This window comes from Phocoena sinus, chromosome 13, assembly GCF_008692025.1.
Source record: "Phocoena sinus isolate mPhoSin1 chromosome 13, mPhoSin1.pri, whole genome shotgun sequence".
NCBI lineage: Eukaryota > Metazoa > Chordata > Mammalia > Artiodactyla > Phocoenidae > Phocoena > Phocoena sinus.
In genome coordinates, this window is record NC_045775.1 from 13,089,722 (window position 1) to 13,103,088 (window position 13,367).

Below are 13,367 nucleotides of genomic sequence, written 5' to 3' on the forward strand. Positions count from 1 at the left end.
GGTTGAATTTCCATTTACTACCTGAAGAGGGAATATAAGAAATTCAGTCCAGAGATCACTAAGTAAATGTACTGTCTTCACCATTTCTGTTACTTTTACACATTCATCTATTACCTTTCATGGATTAATGTTATAACACTTAAAAGGAAAAAGACTGACCTGCTTATCTTAGGGGTAGACAGGAAAAAGTAAGGTGGGAAAGATTACACCCTGTACTACAACTAAGCCTGGGAGCCAGAAGCTCGTAAGCTAAGTAGAACAAAATACTAAGATGTAAGTCAGTCACACTGAGTACACTGGGGATCCTATAAAGAAAGAAAAGGCTAGGAGATCTACTTCCAGCACGACGGCAGAGAAATTCCACAGTGGTGGCTGTACAACCCTGTGAATATACAAAAGAAACAATGAACTGTAAATTTTAAATGGGTGGATTGTTCGGTATATGAATCATATCTCAATAAAGCTGTTAACAAGAGAATGGCAAGGTAAATATAAAGAGCAGGGCTGCTCTGTGGTACAAAGTTCCATGTGGAAACCCTCAACAGAAAATTACTCCCTTTACTTACCCCTCAACCAACTTCTACCTCTGTATAAAAAAAATATAATTACCTGCTGTTCTTCCATTTTCCTCTCAAGTCTAGCAGCACGATCTTCTCCAATTTTGATGTTGTCTCTGATAGCATTCAGTTGTTTTTCAATTTCATTGACCTAAAAAGAAATTATATAGCAAGTCACATATAAGACTAACCACAACCTAGTATATTCTGTATATTACAAATATGTGTGAATAGGTAATTAAGTGAAAATTACCACTGCCCAGGCCATTTCATGTTTCAAGTATTCCAGATTGGTCTTCATTGTACTTAAACCAGCAATACTCTGAAAACGTTCTTCTTTCTCCAAACACTGGCGCTTTAGTTCAGTAAGTCGCTTAAAAAAAGAAAAAAGAATATATTTCTTAACAACATTGAAGAGACAAGACTTTCCGCAAATGTATTTCTTCTGAATACTGCCTAAACAAGTACTGAAAAAGATGTGCTAGGAAATGACTTCTTTAATTAAAGCAAAAATAAAAAATATTTTTGGTTCTTTGGTATACTTTTACTAAGTACAATTATTTTGTTAATTTCTACACTATAAAAATGACCAGATACTCTTCAAATGAAGAAGAGCAAAGGAATAAAAGTTTCAAGACCACAAAAGTATAGACAAAACTCAGTTTCTATCAATTCCCTACCTGATAGACAGACTGGACTGTTCTCCTGGGCAAAATATACCCAGGATCCATTCCAATGATAATGTAAGGCTCAAAAGGAATTTATTTCTAAAAATCAAATGTTACATTTTTTCTTATCCAAGTTTTCTCTTAATAATTAATCAATAAAGCAAAAACCAACTCTAGTGACGTATGAACAGCTTCTAAAGCTGCGCACCTGGGTTGACAGCCTCTCCTCTTCGTTCATGGTTTCCATGTTCAACTAGGGTCTTCACTATGGATCTTAGTGTGTTTCCCTATCCAAGTCACTTTCCCATCCTTCAGGATTATTTCAATCCATCATCACTCTCTTCAAACCTCATATAACTGCCACCCTAATCCCTTACTCATTCTCCCTGATGTCTATTTCACAGAATTCAGAAGCTATCAGAAAGAAACCATCTCCAGTGTTCAACAACCATATATATAAACCTAAAGCAGTCTTTTCCTCCTGCTAAAACGGAAGAGGTGGCTTCATAATACTTAAGTCCAGTCCCTATCTCTTACTTACATCCTACTTACCCCCCTTCTGCCTTCTCAAGAGGTCTAAATCAGTTGATTTTTCATCCCATCTTTTTCATCTTTTTTCCACTTACTCCTCCTCACTGACTCCTTTCCATGATCATATTTAAAACTTTACTTACTTATCTTTCCAATTTACAAACAAAACCACCAATATCCACCTCTGGACACCACCTCTTCCTCTAAAAGCCGTCTTCCCTTTCCACCCAAGTTTCATGAAAATTATCTCTAGCTCTTCAATTCTCTCTGGCTTCTGTTTTCACCACCACCCTACATGTCCACAGAGCACTGGCCCAAACCATTTCAAAGCTCTTCTCTACACTACCACTGCCACTACCCTAACTTACATCATCATCATCTGTTTGAACAATGGTAATACCTTCCTTATCGAAGGTATTACCTTCAAAGAGAGGTAACACCTTTCCTCTCTGTTTGTTCTTTCCTTACAGCAGTTCGCTCTCTTCTGCAGCAGAGTGATCTCCTGAAAATATACATTTAGTCAAGCCATCCACTTCCATGTGTTGTGCTGCCCTGAGGTTTTACAAGGTCTTCCACAGTCTGGCCTCTTAACTCTCATGCTCCTGTTCTCTACTTTAGACAATGTAGAATTCTTTCAGCTGTTTAAAACCACCACGTGCTCTCTTGCCCAAGACTCCATTCATGCTTATTTCTTGGAATGCACTTCCTCACTCTCACCATCCTTTGCCTGGTATCATTCACCCTTCAGTTCTTACCTTAGACATTACTTACTTAACGGCTATACCTCTCCCACTGCCCCTGCCTTGTCCCTAACCCCTGTTGCCAGTATCCTATTAAGTGCTTTTGCACAAACTAATCTTTAACTCCTTTAGTAGCGCTCACCATAGTCAATTATCTACCATCTGCTTTCTGCTGAATAGTTAGGTGTACGACCCCAAGAATGCTGGTATGTATTTGCCATTATATGGTCATGACCAAAGCCCAATGCTAGCAGGCACATGGCAGGAACTTAATATTTGATGGCTGAATGACTTCCAGTTTCTAATCTTCACATTCTATTTCTTTTTTTTTGACTTTTTCATTTGTATCTCCCACTGTATCTTTTTTTGTTGGCTTGGGGTTTTTCTTGTTTGTTTTTTAAATTTTTATTGAAGTACTGTTGATTTACAATGTTGTGTTAGGTCACATTCTACTTCTTAAAGATTAAACTATTCAAATCCAGAGCTTATTTTGAGAATATAGTGCATGTAATTAATTAGGAAGAAATTTCCTATTAAGTGCATATTATGCATAAGCAACTCTGATACATGATATAGGGATGCGCTTCTTAAACTTCATAAACAAAGTATCTTCAATCGCTTACGACAAAGTATACCATGAAGAAAGTGGGTATTTAAACACCAAGCTGTCTGAAGCAAACAAATTTCTTCAAAGTCCTGATTTATTGTTTTTAAAATAATAGATGTTAATATATACTATGTACATTTGCTTGAATATACAATATTTCCTTTCCCCAATAATAACATTGACATTCCAATAACACTGATACTCCATCATCAATTCTGTGGTTTATAGTACATCCTTGCACACTATCACATACCCCAGGTTTGAAGAAATAATGTGGGGAATAAAAATAAATATACTCATCTTTGCTTTTTCTGTTTTCACTTAATGAACCATATAACTATAAACCCAATTTTAAATATGTATGCCTCAAAAACTTGAAGTAAAAAGGTCAGTGTAACGTCTAATAAAGTTGACTTGGGTCAATCATTAATACAATTCTATCTCAAAAGAACATGCTAAAAAGTTGCTGAAAGCAACTGACTGTATAAAACTGATTAAGGGACAAAAGAAAAAGATACAGAATCATACAAAAATTGGTGGGACTTAATGTACTGGATGAACAGCTGAAACATAAAGCCTTATAACTCTGAGATCTCTGATTATCAAACAAAGGTTTGCTCTTCAAGAATCAGAAGAAGAAAGCACAAGAACAAACTATAGCAGATGTAAAAACAATCCTAAGTAAAAAAGTCACATTGGCTTGAGTGATTTCAAATTCAAGCACATTCACATGGCTGCCAAGCTGGTGAATACTGATGTGACAGCTGCTACCAAGCTATCAGTGCTTAAAGAATGTTAACATTTTACCAGTGTAATGAAAGAGTTATCTATTGTATACAATGATAAATGCATATTACGTTTAATACCAACTTGAGGCTTGTGCTTATTTTCCCATCAAAAGAAATATAGTTTTTAAACTACTTCCGAGTGGGAATCAGTGATATCTTATTGTGGAACTAAGGGATAAGTATGTTAGATACTACCCCGTCCTCTACTTTATAGCCTCATAGAAGAATTAAGACATGGACATACCCATTATTATAAAACAAAAAAGTAAAGGCTAATAAATACCCTGAATGTAAAAAATCACACTTGTTATAGTTGATAGAATACTATAAAAATGTTACTAGTTTTATATAGATATACATATATAGATATGTAGGTATATAATTTTACAATACCATTTACCTGATAAGTACTATAGGAATTTGACTGATCTCTAAAATAATTGCATTAAGTGTTTACAAACCTCTTCTCCTTGATTTATCTGCTCCTTTGTTCTTTCTTTGGTTTCCATGATGTATGAATAATCTTCCTTCATTTGTTCCAGTTGGGTTGCTTTCATAAAGAACTATATCAACAACAAGAAAAACATAATTAGGAGTTGGTAAACTTCCACGGGACTATGAAAAAAAGAAGAATTTGTTCTCTAAAAACTTTTAGACCAATTATGTAAAAAGACATTAAAAACATACTTAAGCAAGTCAGTATATTGGGTCTCCGTTGCTGCACGCGGACTTTCTCTAATTGTGGAGAGCAGGGGCTACTCTTCATTGCAGTGTGCAGGTTTCTCATTATGGTGGCTTCTCTTGTTGCAAAGCATGGGCTCTAGGCACACGGACTTCAGTGGTTCTGGCATGCGGGCTCAGTAGTCGTGGTGCGTGGGCTTAGTTGCTCCGCGGCATGTGGGATCTTCCCGGACCAGGGCTCGAACCCATATCCCCTGCATTGGCAGGCGGATTCTTAACCACTGTGCCACCAGGGATGTCCCAGTATCCTTGATCTTAATGCATCATAATTTTTTAGCATAGGGAATACCAAAACCCATTCAAAAGTCACACTGTAAGCTGTAGTAGTAGTCATATATTTTGTTGGCTTTTTAAAAAGTTTTAAATAGGGGCTTCCCTGGTGGCGCAGTGGTTAAGAATACGCCTGCCAATGCAGGGAACATGGGTTCGAGCCCTGGTCTGGGAAGATCCCACATGCCACAGAGCAACTACGCCCGCATGCCACAAGTACTGAGCCCACGTGCCAGAAATACTGAAGCCCACGCGCCTAGAGCCCGTGCTCTGCAACAAGAGAAGCCACCGCAATGAGAAGCCCACGCACCACAACAAAGAGTAGCCCCTCACTAGCTGCAACTAGAGAAAGCCCGCGTGCAGCAACAAAGACCCAACGCAGCCAAAAATAAATATATAAATTAATTAAATTTTTAAAAATGTTTAAAATAATCTAACGTTTAAAAGTTATTATGTATGTTTGGGCACTCATTCCCTTGTATTTCCATAAAGATAAATTTTAGAATTCATTCTCTTTCAGAATTAAAAGCAAAGAAGTTAAAGCAAGGATTTACCAAGAAAATTATACTTCCATCTTACTTAACAAGTTCCTAAATTAGTCCTACAATATTACTCTAAATAGTGACTTAAAAAAATCCTCGATATTTACTATGTGACCAAGATTAATGTTCAGTATAGATGCCTAATCTATAAATGTATTCTTTTTGGTTAGGTTTATGTTTATTTTGGTGCATCTTACTTTGTATTTGTCTCCCTCATTTTTAGACTGCAAGAACTGCTTGCTCATCTCTTGCGTTAAGACAGAAACTGGATTATCTACCTGAAACAAACAAACAAAGAAATGATTATCTTTAAATATTTCATTTTAATTCCTTAAATAGAAATGAACTAAAATATCCATTACAAGTGACCTAAGAGAGAGAAAATATTTCAAAATTTCATTATATTAAAATAAATATCAGTACTACAGCCAAAATTAAATATCCTGCCATTACATGAGGGCACAAGCACGAGAACTTTCTAAAGAAGTGTGTTTTTTTAGCAAGTTTTCATTCCTTTCACTGGTTTTGTAGAGTACCACTCCTATGCTACTGGTTAATCATCAGACCACAGAGCTGGAAGCGCTGTAGCATGAGAGTCAGCTGACTTGGGTTCTTAGTTGGCTCTGTCTGAACCTCCTATGTAGCCGCAGGCAAGTTAGCTATTTCCCCCAACTAAACACAAGAAGTCCAACTCAGTCACTTCTAATCAGAACTATAATGACGAGTATTGTTTATTTTTTGTACAGCAGTTCTTCAGAGTTCCTATATCCTGTCATTTCTTCATGAGGATACTGTAAAACAAATGGAAACACTGGGATCACTTCTATCTTTTGAAGGAGAAGTCATTTTAAATAAGCCATTACTTGAATTAAACTACCTCTGGCTAACAAATTAAAGTACAGTTAAAATAACAATATAATAACAGTTCAAAGTGGAGTTGAAAAAAAATTTTTTTTTAATTCAACTTGTTTCAAAAAGATTCAAGTTCATTTCTCATTTATATCTTTGGTGTTAATAACAAAGTAATTTATATGTTAGAAAATAATCTTGTTTATAAGGTATAGAACATGAAGGACCACTATAAAGGAAAAGGTGCTTAACTCCTTCATTTACCATCTGTAAAATACTGATTGTACTTTATTTAGTATACCACTGGTGAAAACCTTTCTGTTAATCAGGGTTTTGGGTCTTATCTTCTAAGATGATAAAAAACATTTATACAGTTATAAAGAAACCTCTACATATCACCTTTTTCTCAGACCAGATGCTGATTGTCACATATTTTTTTTAACAAGGTCTGTGTGGTATCTTAATTTCACACAGTATCTGACTTCTTAAAACTAAGACCTAATGCACTAGCTTTAATGAAGACATTTTATCACCAGCTTTGGATTAACAGCTTCACCAAAGTTCATATTCTTTTTTCTACAGCCTCTGAAATGGGGTTCCTCGTTTCTATACTACTCCGGAGATTATTTAGAAATCTGGCAGCTTTACCCATCGAGACCCTGGAGTAAGCAAAAGGCAAGCGCACACAGGTAAACTTCAGAGAAAAATTAAGAAGAGGCACAGGGGACAAATATAATCAGGTACTTAAAGACTAACACTCTCCTTCCTCCTGGTAATTCTAGGCCAGCACTGTCCAATGGAAATATAATGCAAACCACACATATAATTAAGTTTTCTAGTAGCTACATTAAAAAGATAGAAAGAGACAGGTGAAATTAATTTTAGTATTATATTTTTAATCTAATATATCTAAAATATTATCACTTTAACATGTAATCTGTATGAAAACTGAGTTATTCCTTTGCATTAAGTCTTCAACCTCCAGTGTGTACTTCATACTAGAGCACACCTCCATCTGGACTACCCACATTTTGAGGGCTCAATATCCATCACACGTGGTTAGTGGTTACTCAGTAAGTGTAGCTCTAGACCTTTCGTATTTTGATCAATGAACTTGAACCTTTAGTTAACTGAATTGTACAAGAGGACTAATGGAGTTATGATAACAATCTTCAAATATTTCAAAAGAAAAGAAACATATTTTATATTCCCCAAGGAAGTGGGAGCTTAGAGAAACTGACTTTATTCAACTTTTCCCATTAACAACAACTTTCTAATAAACACAGCCACCTACAGACGGAATCAGCAGCCTCAGGCAGACGTCATTTCCCCACTACTACCCACTCAAGTACCCGCTGAAGGAACATCTGGTGGAGACTGCGCACAGGGTAAGCATGCAGTGTGATACTACACTGGATGCCCTTCGAGACTTTCCCAACACCTGTGAATCCATACACTCTTTTTTTTTTTTTTAAACATCTTTATTGGGGTATAATTGCTTTACAATGATGTGTTAGTTTCTGCTTTATAACAAAGTGAATCAGTTATACATATACATATGTTCCCATATGTCTTCCCTCTTGCGTCTCCCTCCCTCCCACCCTCCCTATCTCACCCCTCCAGGCTGTCACAAAGCACCGAGCCAATATCCCTGTGCCATGCGGCTGCTTCCCACTAGCTATCTACCTTACTACGTTTGTTAGTGTGTATATGTCCATGGCTCTCTCTCACCCTGTCACAGCTCACCCTTCCCCCTCCCCATATCCTCAAGTCCGTTCTCCAGTAGGTCTGCATCTTTACTCCTGTCTTACCCCTAGGTTCTTCATGACATTTTTTTTTCTTAAATTCCATATATATGTGTTAGCATACGGTATTTGTCTTTTTCTTTCTGACTTACTTCACTCTGTATGACAGACTCTAGGTCTATCCACCTCATTACAAATAGCTCAATTTCATTTCTTTTTAAGGCTGAGTAATATTCCATTGTGTATATGTGCCACATCTTCTTTATCCATTCATCCGATGATGGGCGCTTAGGTTGTTTCCATCTCCGGGCTATTGTAAATAGAGCTGCAATGAACATTTTGGTACATGACTCTTTTTGAATTTTGGTTTTCTCAGGGTATATGCCCAGTAGTGGGATTGCTGGGTCATATGGTAGTTCTATTTGTAGTTTTTTAAGGAACCTCCATACTGTTCTCCATAGTGGCTGAACCAATTCACATTCCCACCAGCAGTGCAAGAGCATACACTCTAACTTTTGGTTTTCCTGATTTTGGTCAATAACAAATTGACCTGTATTCTAGTCTCAAATTTATTTGCTGTATCTGCTTTTCTCCAGATTTTACTAATTATTTTTCTGAACCTGTGCTGCCCAATATGCAAGCTACTAGCCACATGCAGCATTTGACACTTACGTAAAATACAATAAAACATTTGATTTCTCAGTCACACATTTCAGGTGCTCAAGTAGCTAGTGGCACCCCATCGGACACCATAATACAGAATATTTGTACCATTACACAAAGTTTTTCTGGACAACCTGTTCTAAACCAAACTGGGAAAGAGACCCATACTCATAATTATTCTTTTTCCTTGGTGACTACTCTTGGTGTTCTTAATTCTGGAATAAGGCAGGGTGATACAATGGATAGAGCATTAGAATGGAACAGGGATGTCTGGATCCCAAGGCAGGCTCAACCAGTACCCACGCCTAGACAACTGTAAGTGCAAGTTTACTTTTGCTGGCCTACAGTTTCTCACCTACAAAATAAAGGGTCCAGATTAGATGACCTCCAAAGACAACTCCAGTGCTAATGTTATAGGACTATATGAGCCCCATTTCCAATTATTCAGTCAAAGTATCTTAGCAGAATGGAATCAAGTCTTGTCTCCTATAGGTATAATGAAATAACTCCAAAATACATAAAGAAATGCTTTCTTTATATGGCTAGAATAAACTTCCTTTCTACAAAAATTTAGCAACTGAGTTTAGGAAACTATGATGCTATTCTGACTTGGACAGCAGAAAGCAAAGAAACTTTATAACATAAATTTGATTAACATAACTTTTGGCACATACTAGTATAGACAAGATATTCTTGTGTGTTCTGCCAAATTAAAGATGTTATATTATATATTGAAGGTTCCTGTTGAACTAGGAAGCCTTAAGGAACTTCACTAACCATAGTTAAATATATTTGTCCTGTGGTCAATTTACTTATATGAGGCCATTTAAAATCTTTCCACACCACAAATGAAACCACACAGAAAAGTAACCAGTTGTATTTATTAATCCGAAACACAAATTTAGCAATTACCTGTATGTTAAAATGATCAAGAATTCCAATCAGTTCTTCTTTCCTAGTGGAAACCAAGGCGCCTAGTTATGAGAAACACAAAATGACCAGACTGTTTCTAGGGCAATAATACGTTTTTAAAAATGAGCAATTATTTATAAACATAAATGTTAACTAGTTTTCCTGATGTCATCAAGAAAGGTACCACTGCACATACACACATCTGAATGAACTGGGGTGACACACTTGTTATGACACAAGTACGCAGGAGGCAGAAGCACACAAATGCAGTGGCAGGTACTTCTCTTCTTCCTATAGCTAAACGTTTCCTTTTCCTTCTCATCTGTCTCTTTAAGTAACTCTCCACACCCACTTCCTCTTCCTTTATGTCTTTTTCTACTTTTGGCTAACTTTCTCTTTCCACATGTGACAGAAACTATGGGGGTGAAAAGAAGTCTACAAGTGAGATCAGAATGACTTATCACAGCCTGTTTCAAACAGACCCAAATTCTGCTAATCATGCTTTTGCTGTAGAATGCCCTGTGGTAAAACAACTATGTACGGATATATACGTGTGTGTATACATACATGCAACCAACCAATCCGCTTGCAAGAAAGCAGTTTCAAGAGAGGAGAAGTGTCCTCTCAATGATACCAGCACAATCACTTAACTCTTTTTAACTGGATGTTTACTAATACTTTATATGAAATAAAGAGAAATTCATGGCAAACCTGCTTCACTTTTCAGTTTATAAGATCGACTTCCATCCATGCTGATGTGCTGTTGTACAATTATAGAGTCACCGTACACACTGGCTCTATAGGCGTCATCCCCTCTGTTCCTTAATGTTATTGAGATATCCGCTGAGCTAAAGCAATAAGGTTAAGCTAAGTCACATGAAGGTACAGGGCAATTACAACACTAAGTTACCATAATTTTAAAAACCTCCAAGAAATTTGGCTAATTCATTTGAAAAGCAGCTTTATACCAGCAGTTGATGGCTGACAGGCTACTACAGAATAATGTTAAAGATACCAAGGAACAAAATTGAGAAGAAGAGAAACTTTATAAAAAATAATTGACTATTTTATCCATAACAGAAATACGTTTGCACAGAATCCATTTAAGTTTTGGTTGTTTCACATCATGTGGATAAGTTGCACATTTTCCCAACCGCTATGTATAATCACTATTACACTGCCTGACTATGCTAAATTATATAATAAAGCATCATCCTGACAGCAGGCCTCTAAGAAAGATGCAGTAAGAATTAAAGTGAAGTTATATATTTTCTAAGAAAATCAGAATCAAGGGAAACAACTTGAATTCTTCTATTACTTGGCAATAAAAAAAAAGCTTACGTATTTGATATCAAGAGATGTAAACTAAATCTCAAAGCTTCTTAAAAGTTTAATTGGTATTACAAAATAAACATTTTTAAAGTTTTAAAGAAGCATTTATAGCCATGTATATTTTAACATATTATGGGGGGGGAAGAATTCATCTTTAGTTTTCTACTCTAACTTCTGTTCAAATAAGACTTTGTAGAAAAATTTTTTTAAAATTAATGAAGGGCATTAATAAATACATACTTATAATTTCCTTAAACATAAAAGCAGATAATACTTTCTCTGGTTAATATAAATATCTGCCAAAAATGCTAAAGTCCTTTAATGCAAAATTGCTTTAATTGGTAATTAAATGATATATTTAACAGAATAAACTTGTTTTCATCAATTTGGAGTAATCATACCCCCAAATTGTTCCTACTTGCAGGAAATGTAGGTAAAAATACTCAAGATGAATTTCACTGTAAACTTACACTTGGTAGACACCCTGAAGGGTGCTCAGCTCTGGTGCCCCCGTACTTCTGTGCAAGTGTCCTCATAGAAAGATGGCTTAGCAGCCATTATCAGCCCCCATCCCTCCCTACACAGACTGGGTTAAATATAGAAAGTGAATGCTAACTGTGCCACATTCCCTTCTTTAAAAATTCAAATTAAGAAAAACTAGTAAAATCCAAGTAAGGTCTGTAGTTTAGTGAATAATATTGTACCGGTGTTAACCACGTAGCTCTGCTAAAAGTACCTCAGTTGTTTAAGATGACAACATTAAGGGAAACTAGGTAAAGGCTGTAAGGAAACTGTACTATCTTTGCAATACTTATGTAAATCTAAAATTATTTCAAAACCACAAGTTTTTAAAACAAACTCAAATCAAGACACATCAAGTGGAAAGGTGGTGATTCCTTGGAGATACAAAGTTCTGAGGCCTCTGGGACTAGAGAAACCAATTTGGGGCATTATATTCTGATGAACAAGTATAAAGCCTGCAGAGATGACAGAGAGAAGCAGAAACACAGAGCAGATAAGCTCTTGGGAAACCACCTGGACAGACTGGCAGAGACACATAATCACAGATACTGGCTGTGAATCAGAGACACAGAGAACTCGAGAGCACCTCCTTCCATGCGCAGCCCCACACACCAAGACAGTAAGACATAAACGCCTGCCCACGAAGACACAGAGTACCAAAGATCTGAAGAAGAAGAAAAAGCACACACGCTCCAGAGGCCGTGAGAGGGAAACACATTCACACACCTGCATGCCTGTCGCAGGAGAGGGAGGGAGGAGGGCACAGCACAGAATTGCAGCCACTGAGGAGCGGCAGGGAGGTGGTGTGGCCGCAGAGCTGCAGCACACACCCGGCTAAGGAAGGAAGGGAGACAGAGGCCTGGAGACAAAGACACAAAGAAAGCCAGAGACACAGAAAAGAAAGACCTAGAGACCGAAGATCTTTGGTTCTGAGTCTCTCAGTTCTGGTCACGCATGAGATCCAATTACGCTGCCTCACTGAAGTTTCCAAGACATCTTTATGATAAATCTCTTCTTCTAAAGCTACCCTGAGTGGTTTGGGGTGGGGGGGTGTTTTTAAACAGAAATACCTAATTAAGACAGATACGCTCCTGAAAAGTTGTAATCGATGAGATTTTTGAAAGCTTTCTGGGTTGATTCTAATGAACAGCCAAGGTTGAAAACTATTAACTAAAGTATATGATAGGGGAAGGGTAGCTGGCCTACAACATGGAGCAAACAATATTTATTGCATTAACTAGTATGATTACCTAGTATTAAGTGAATGTACCTCATGAAAACATTTTACAAATAAAGTGACATCTCCCTTGATTAGCAAACATCTACTTTGTTATTTTCCTTCCTAGCTACTCCTTGCATTTGAAAGCTATCTTTAGTATTGTGAGAGCTTTGGAGGCACTGGTATCCTAACTGCCATATGAATTTAGTAAATGTAAGAAAGGCAAGTTATTCAAAAAAATTAAAGCTTACGAAAAAAACCCTCACAACAACTGCTCAAAAAACCTGTATAAGGAGACAAGGCTAACTGAGCTGAGACTAACTGCTGTCTCCCCACCTACTAATGTGACTGCTGCTGAATTGGGGTCAACAGCCATAGAGCCCAGTGTCTGTAAATAAAGAGACCCTTTAGTGAGAAGAGAGACTGTCACCGAGAGTTCCTTCAGAACGACAACACACACAAGCGGCGCCACCATAAGGGTGTGGCTTCTTTCTTAGCTCCAGGAGAACCTATCTGCACAGAGATGACTGGTAGCATCAGGCACTGATGGGCACGAGGAACAAGGAACAGGGAAAAAGTCATGTAAAAATAGGAGGCATCTGTTCCTTGTCTGCGTGGCCAGCTCATCTGCAGTAAGTTCTGTAACCTTGACTAATAAGTCGGGAACGTACAGCAGGAGCT

At 37.1% G+C, this 13,367-nt stretch overlaps 1 protein-coding gene across 3 annotated transcripts in view; it reads right to left on the bottom strand.

The window, feature by feature from the left end:
- The window catches only part of SMC6 (structural maintenance of chromosomes 6), a 75,084-nt gene that overhangs the window by 45,439 nt on the left and 16,278 nt on the right, over nt 1-13,367 (bottom strand). For all 3 annotated transcript variants that reach the window (XM_032653126.1, XM_032653128.1, XM_032653127.1), the window contains exons 5-10: nt 10,325-10,461; nt 9,614-9,675; nt 5,642-5,722; nt 4,353-4,454; nt 811-930; nt 610-708 (exon numbers count right to left, since the gene is read on the bottom strand). In XM_032653126.1, the coding sequence (XP_032509017.1) occupies nt 610-708; nt 811-930; nt 4,353-4,454; nt 5,642-5,722; nt 9,614-9,675; nt 10,325-10,461 (601 nt within the window). The remainder of the gene's footprint in view (nt 1-609; nt 709-810; nt 931-4,352; nt 4,455-5,641; nt 5,723-9,613; nt 9,676-10,324; nt 10,462-13,367) is intronic.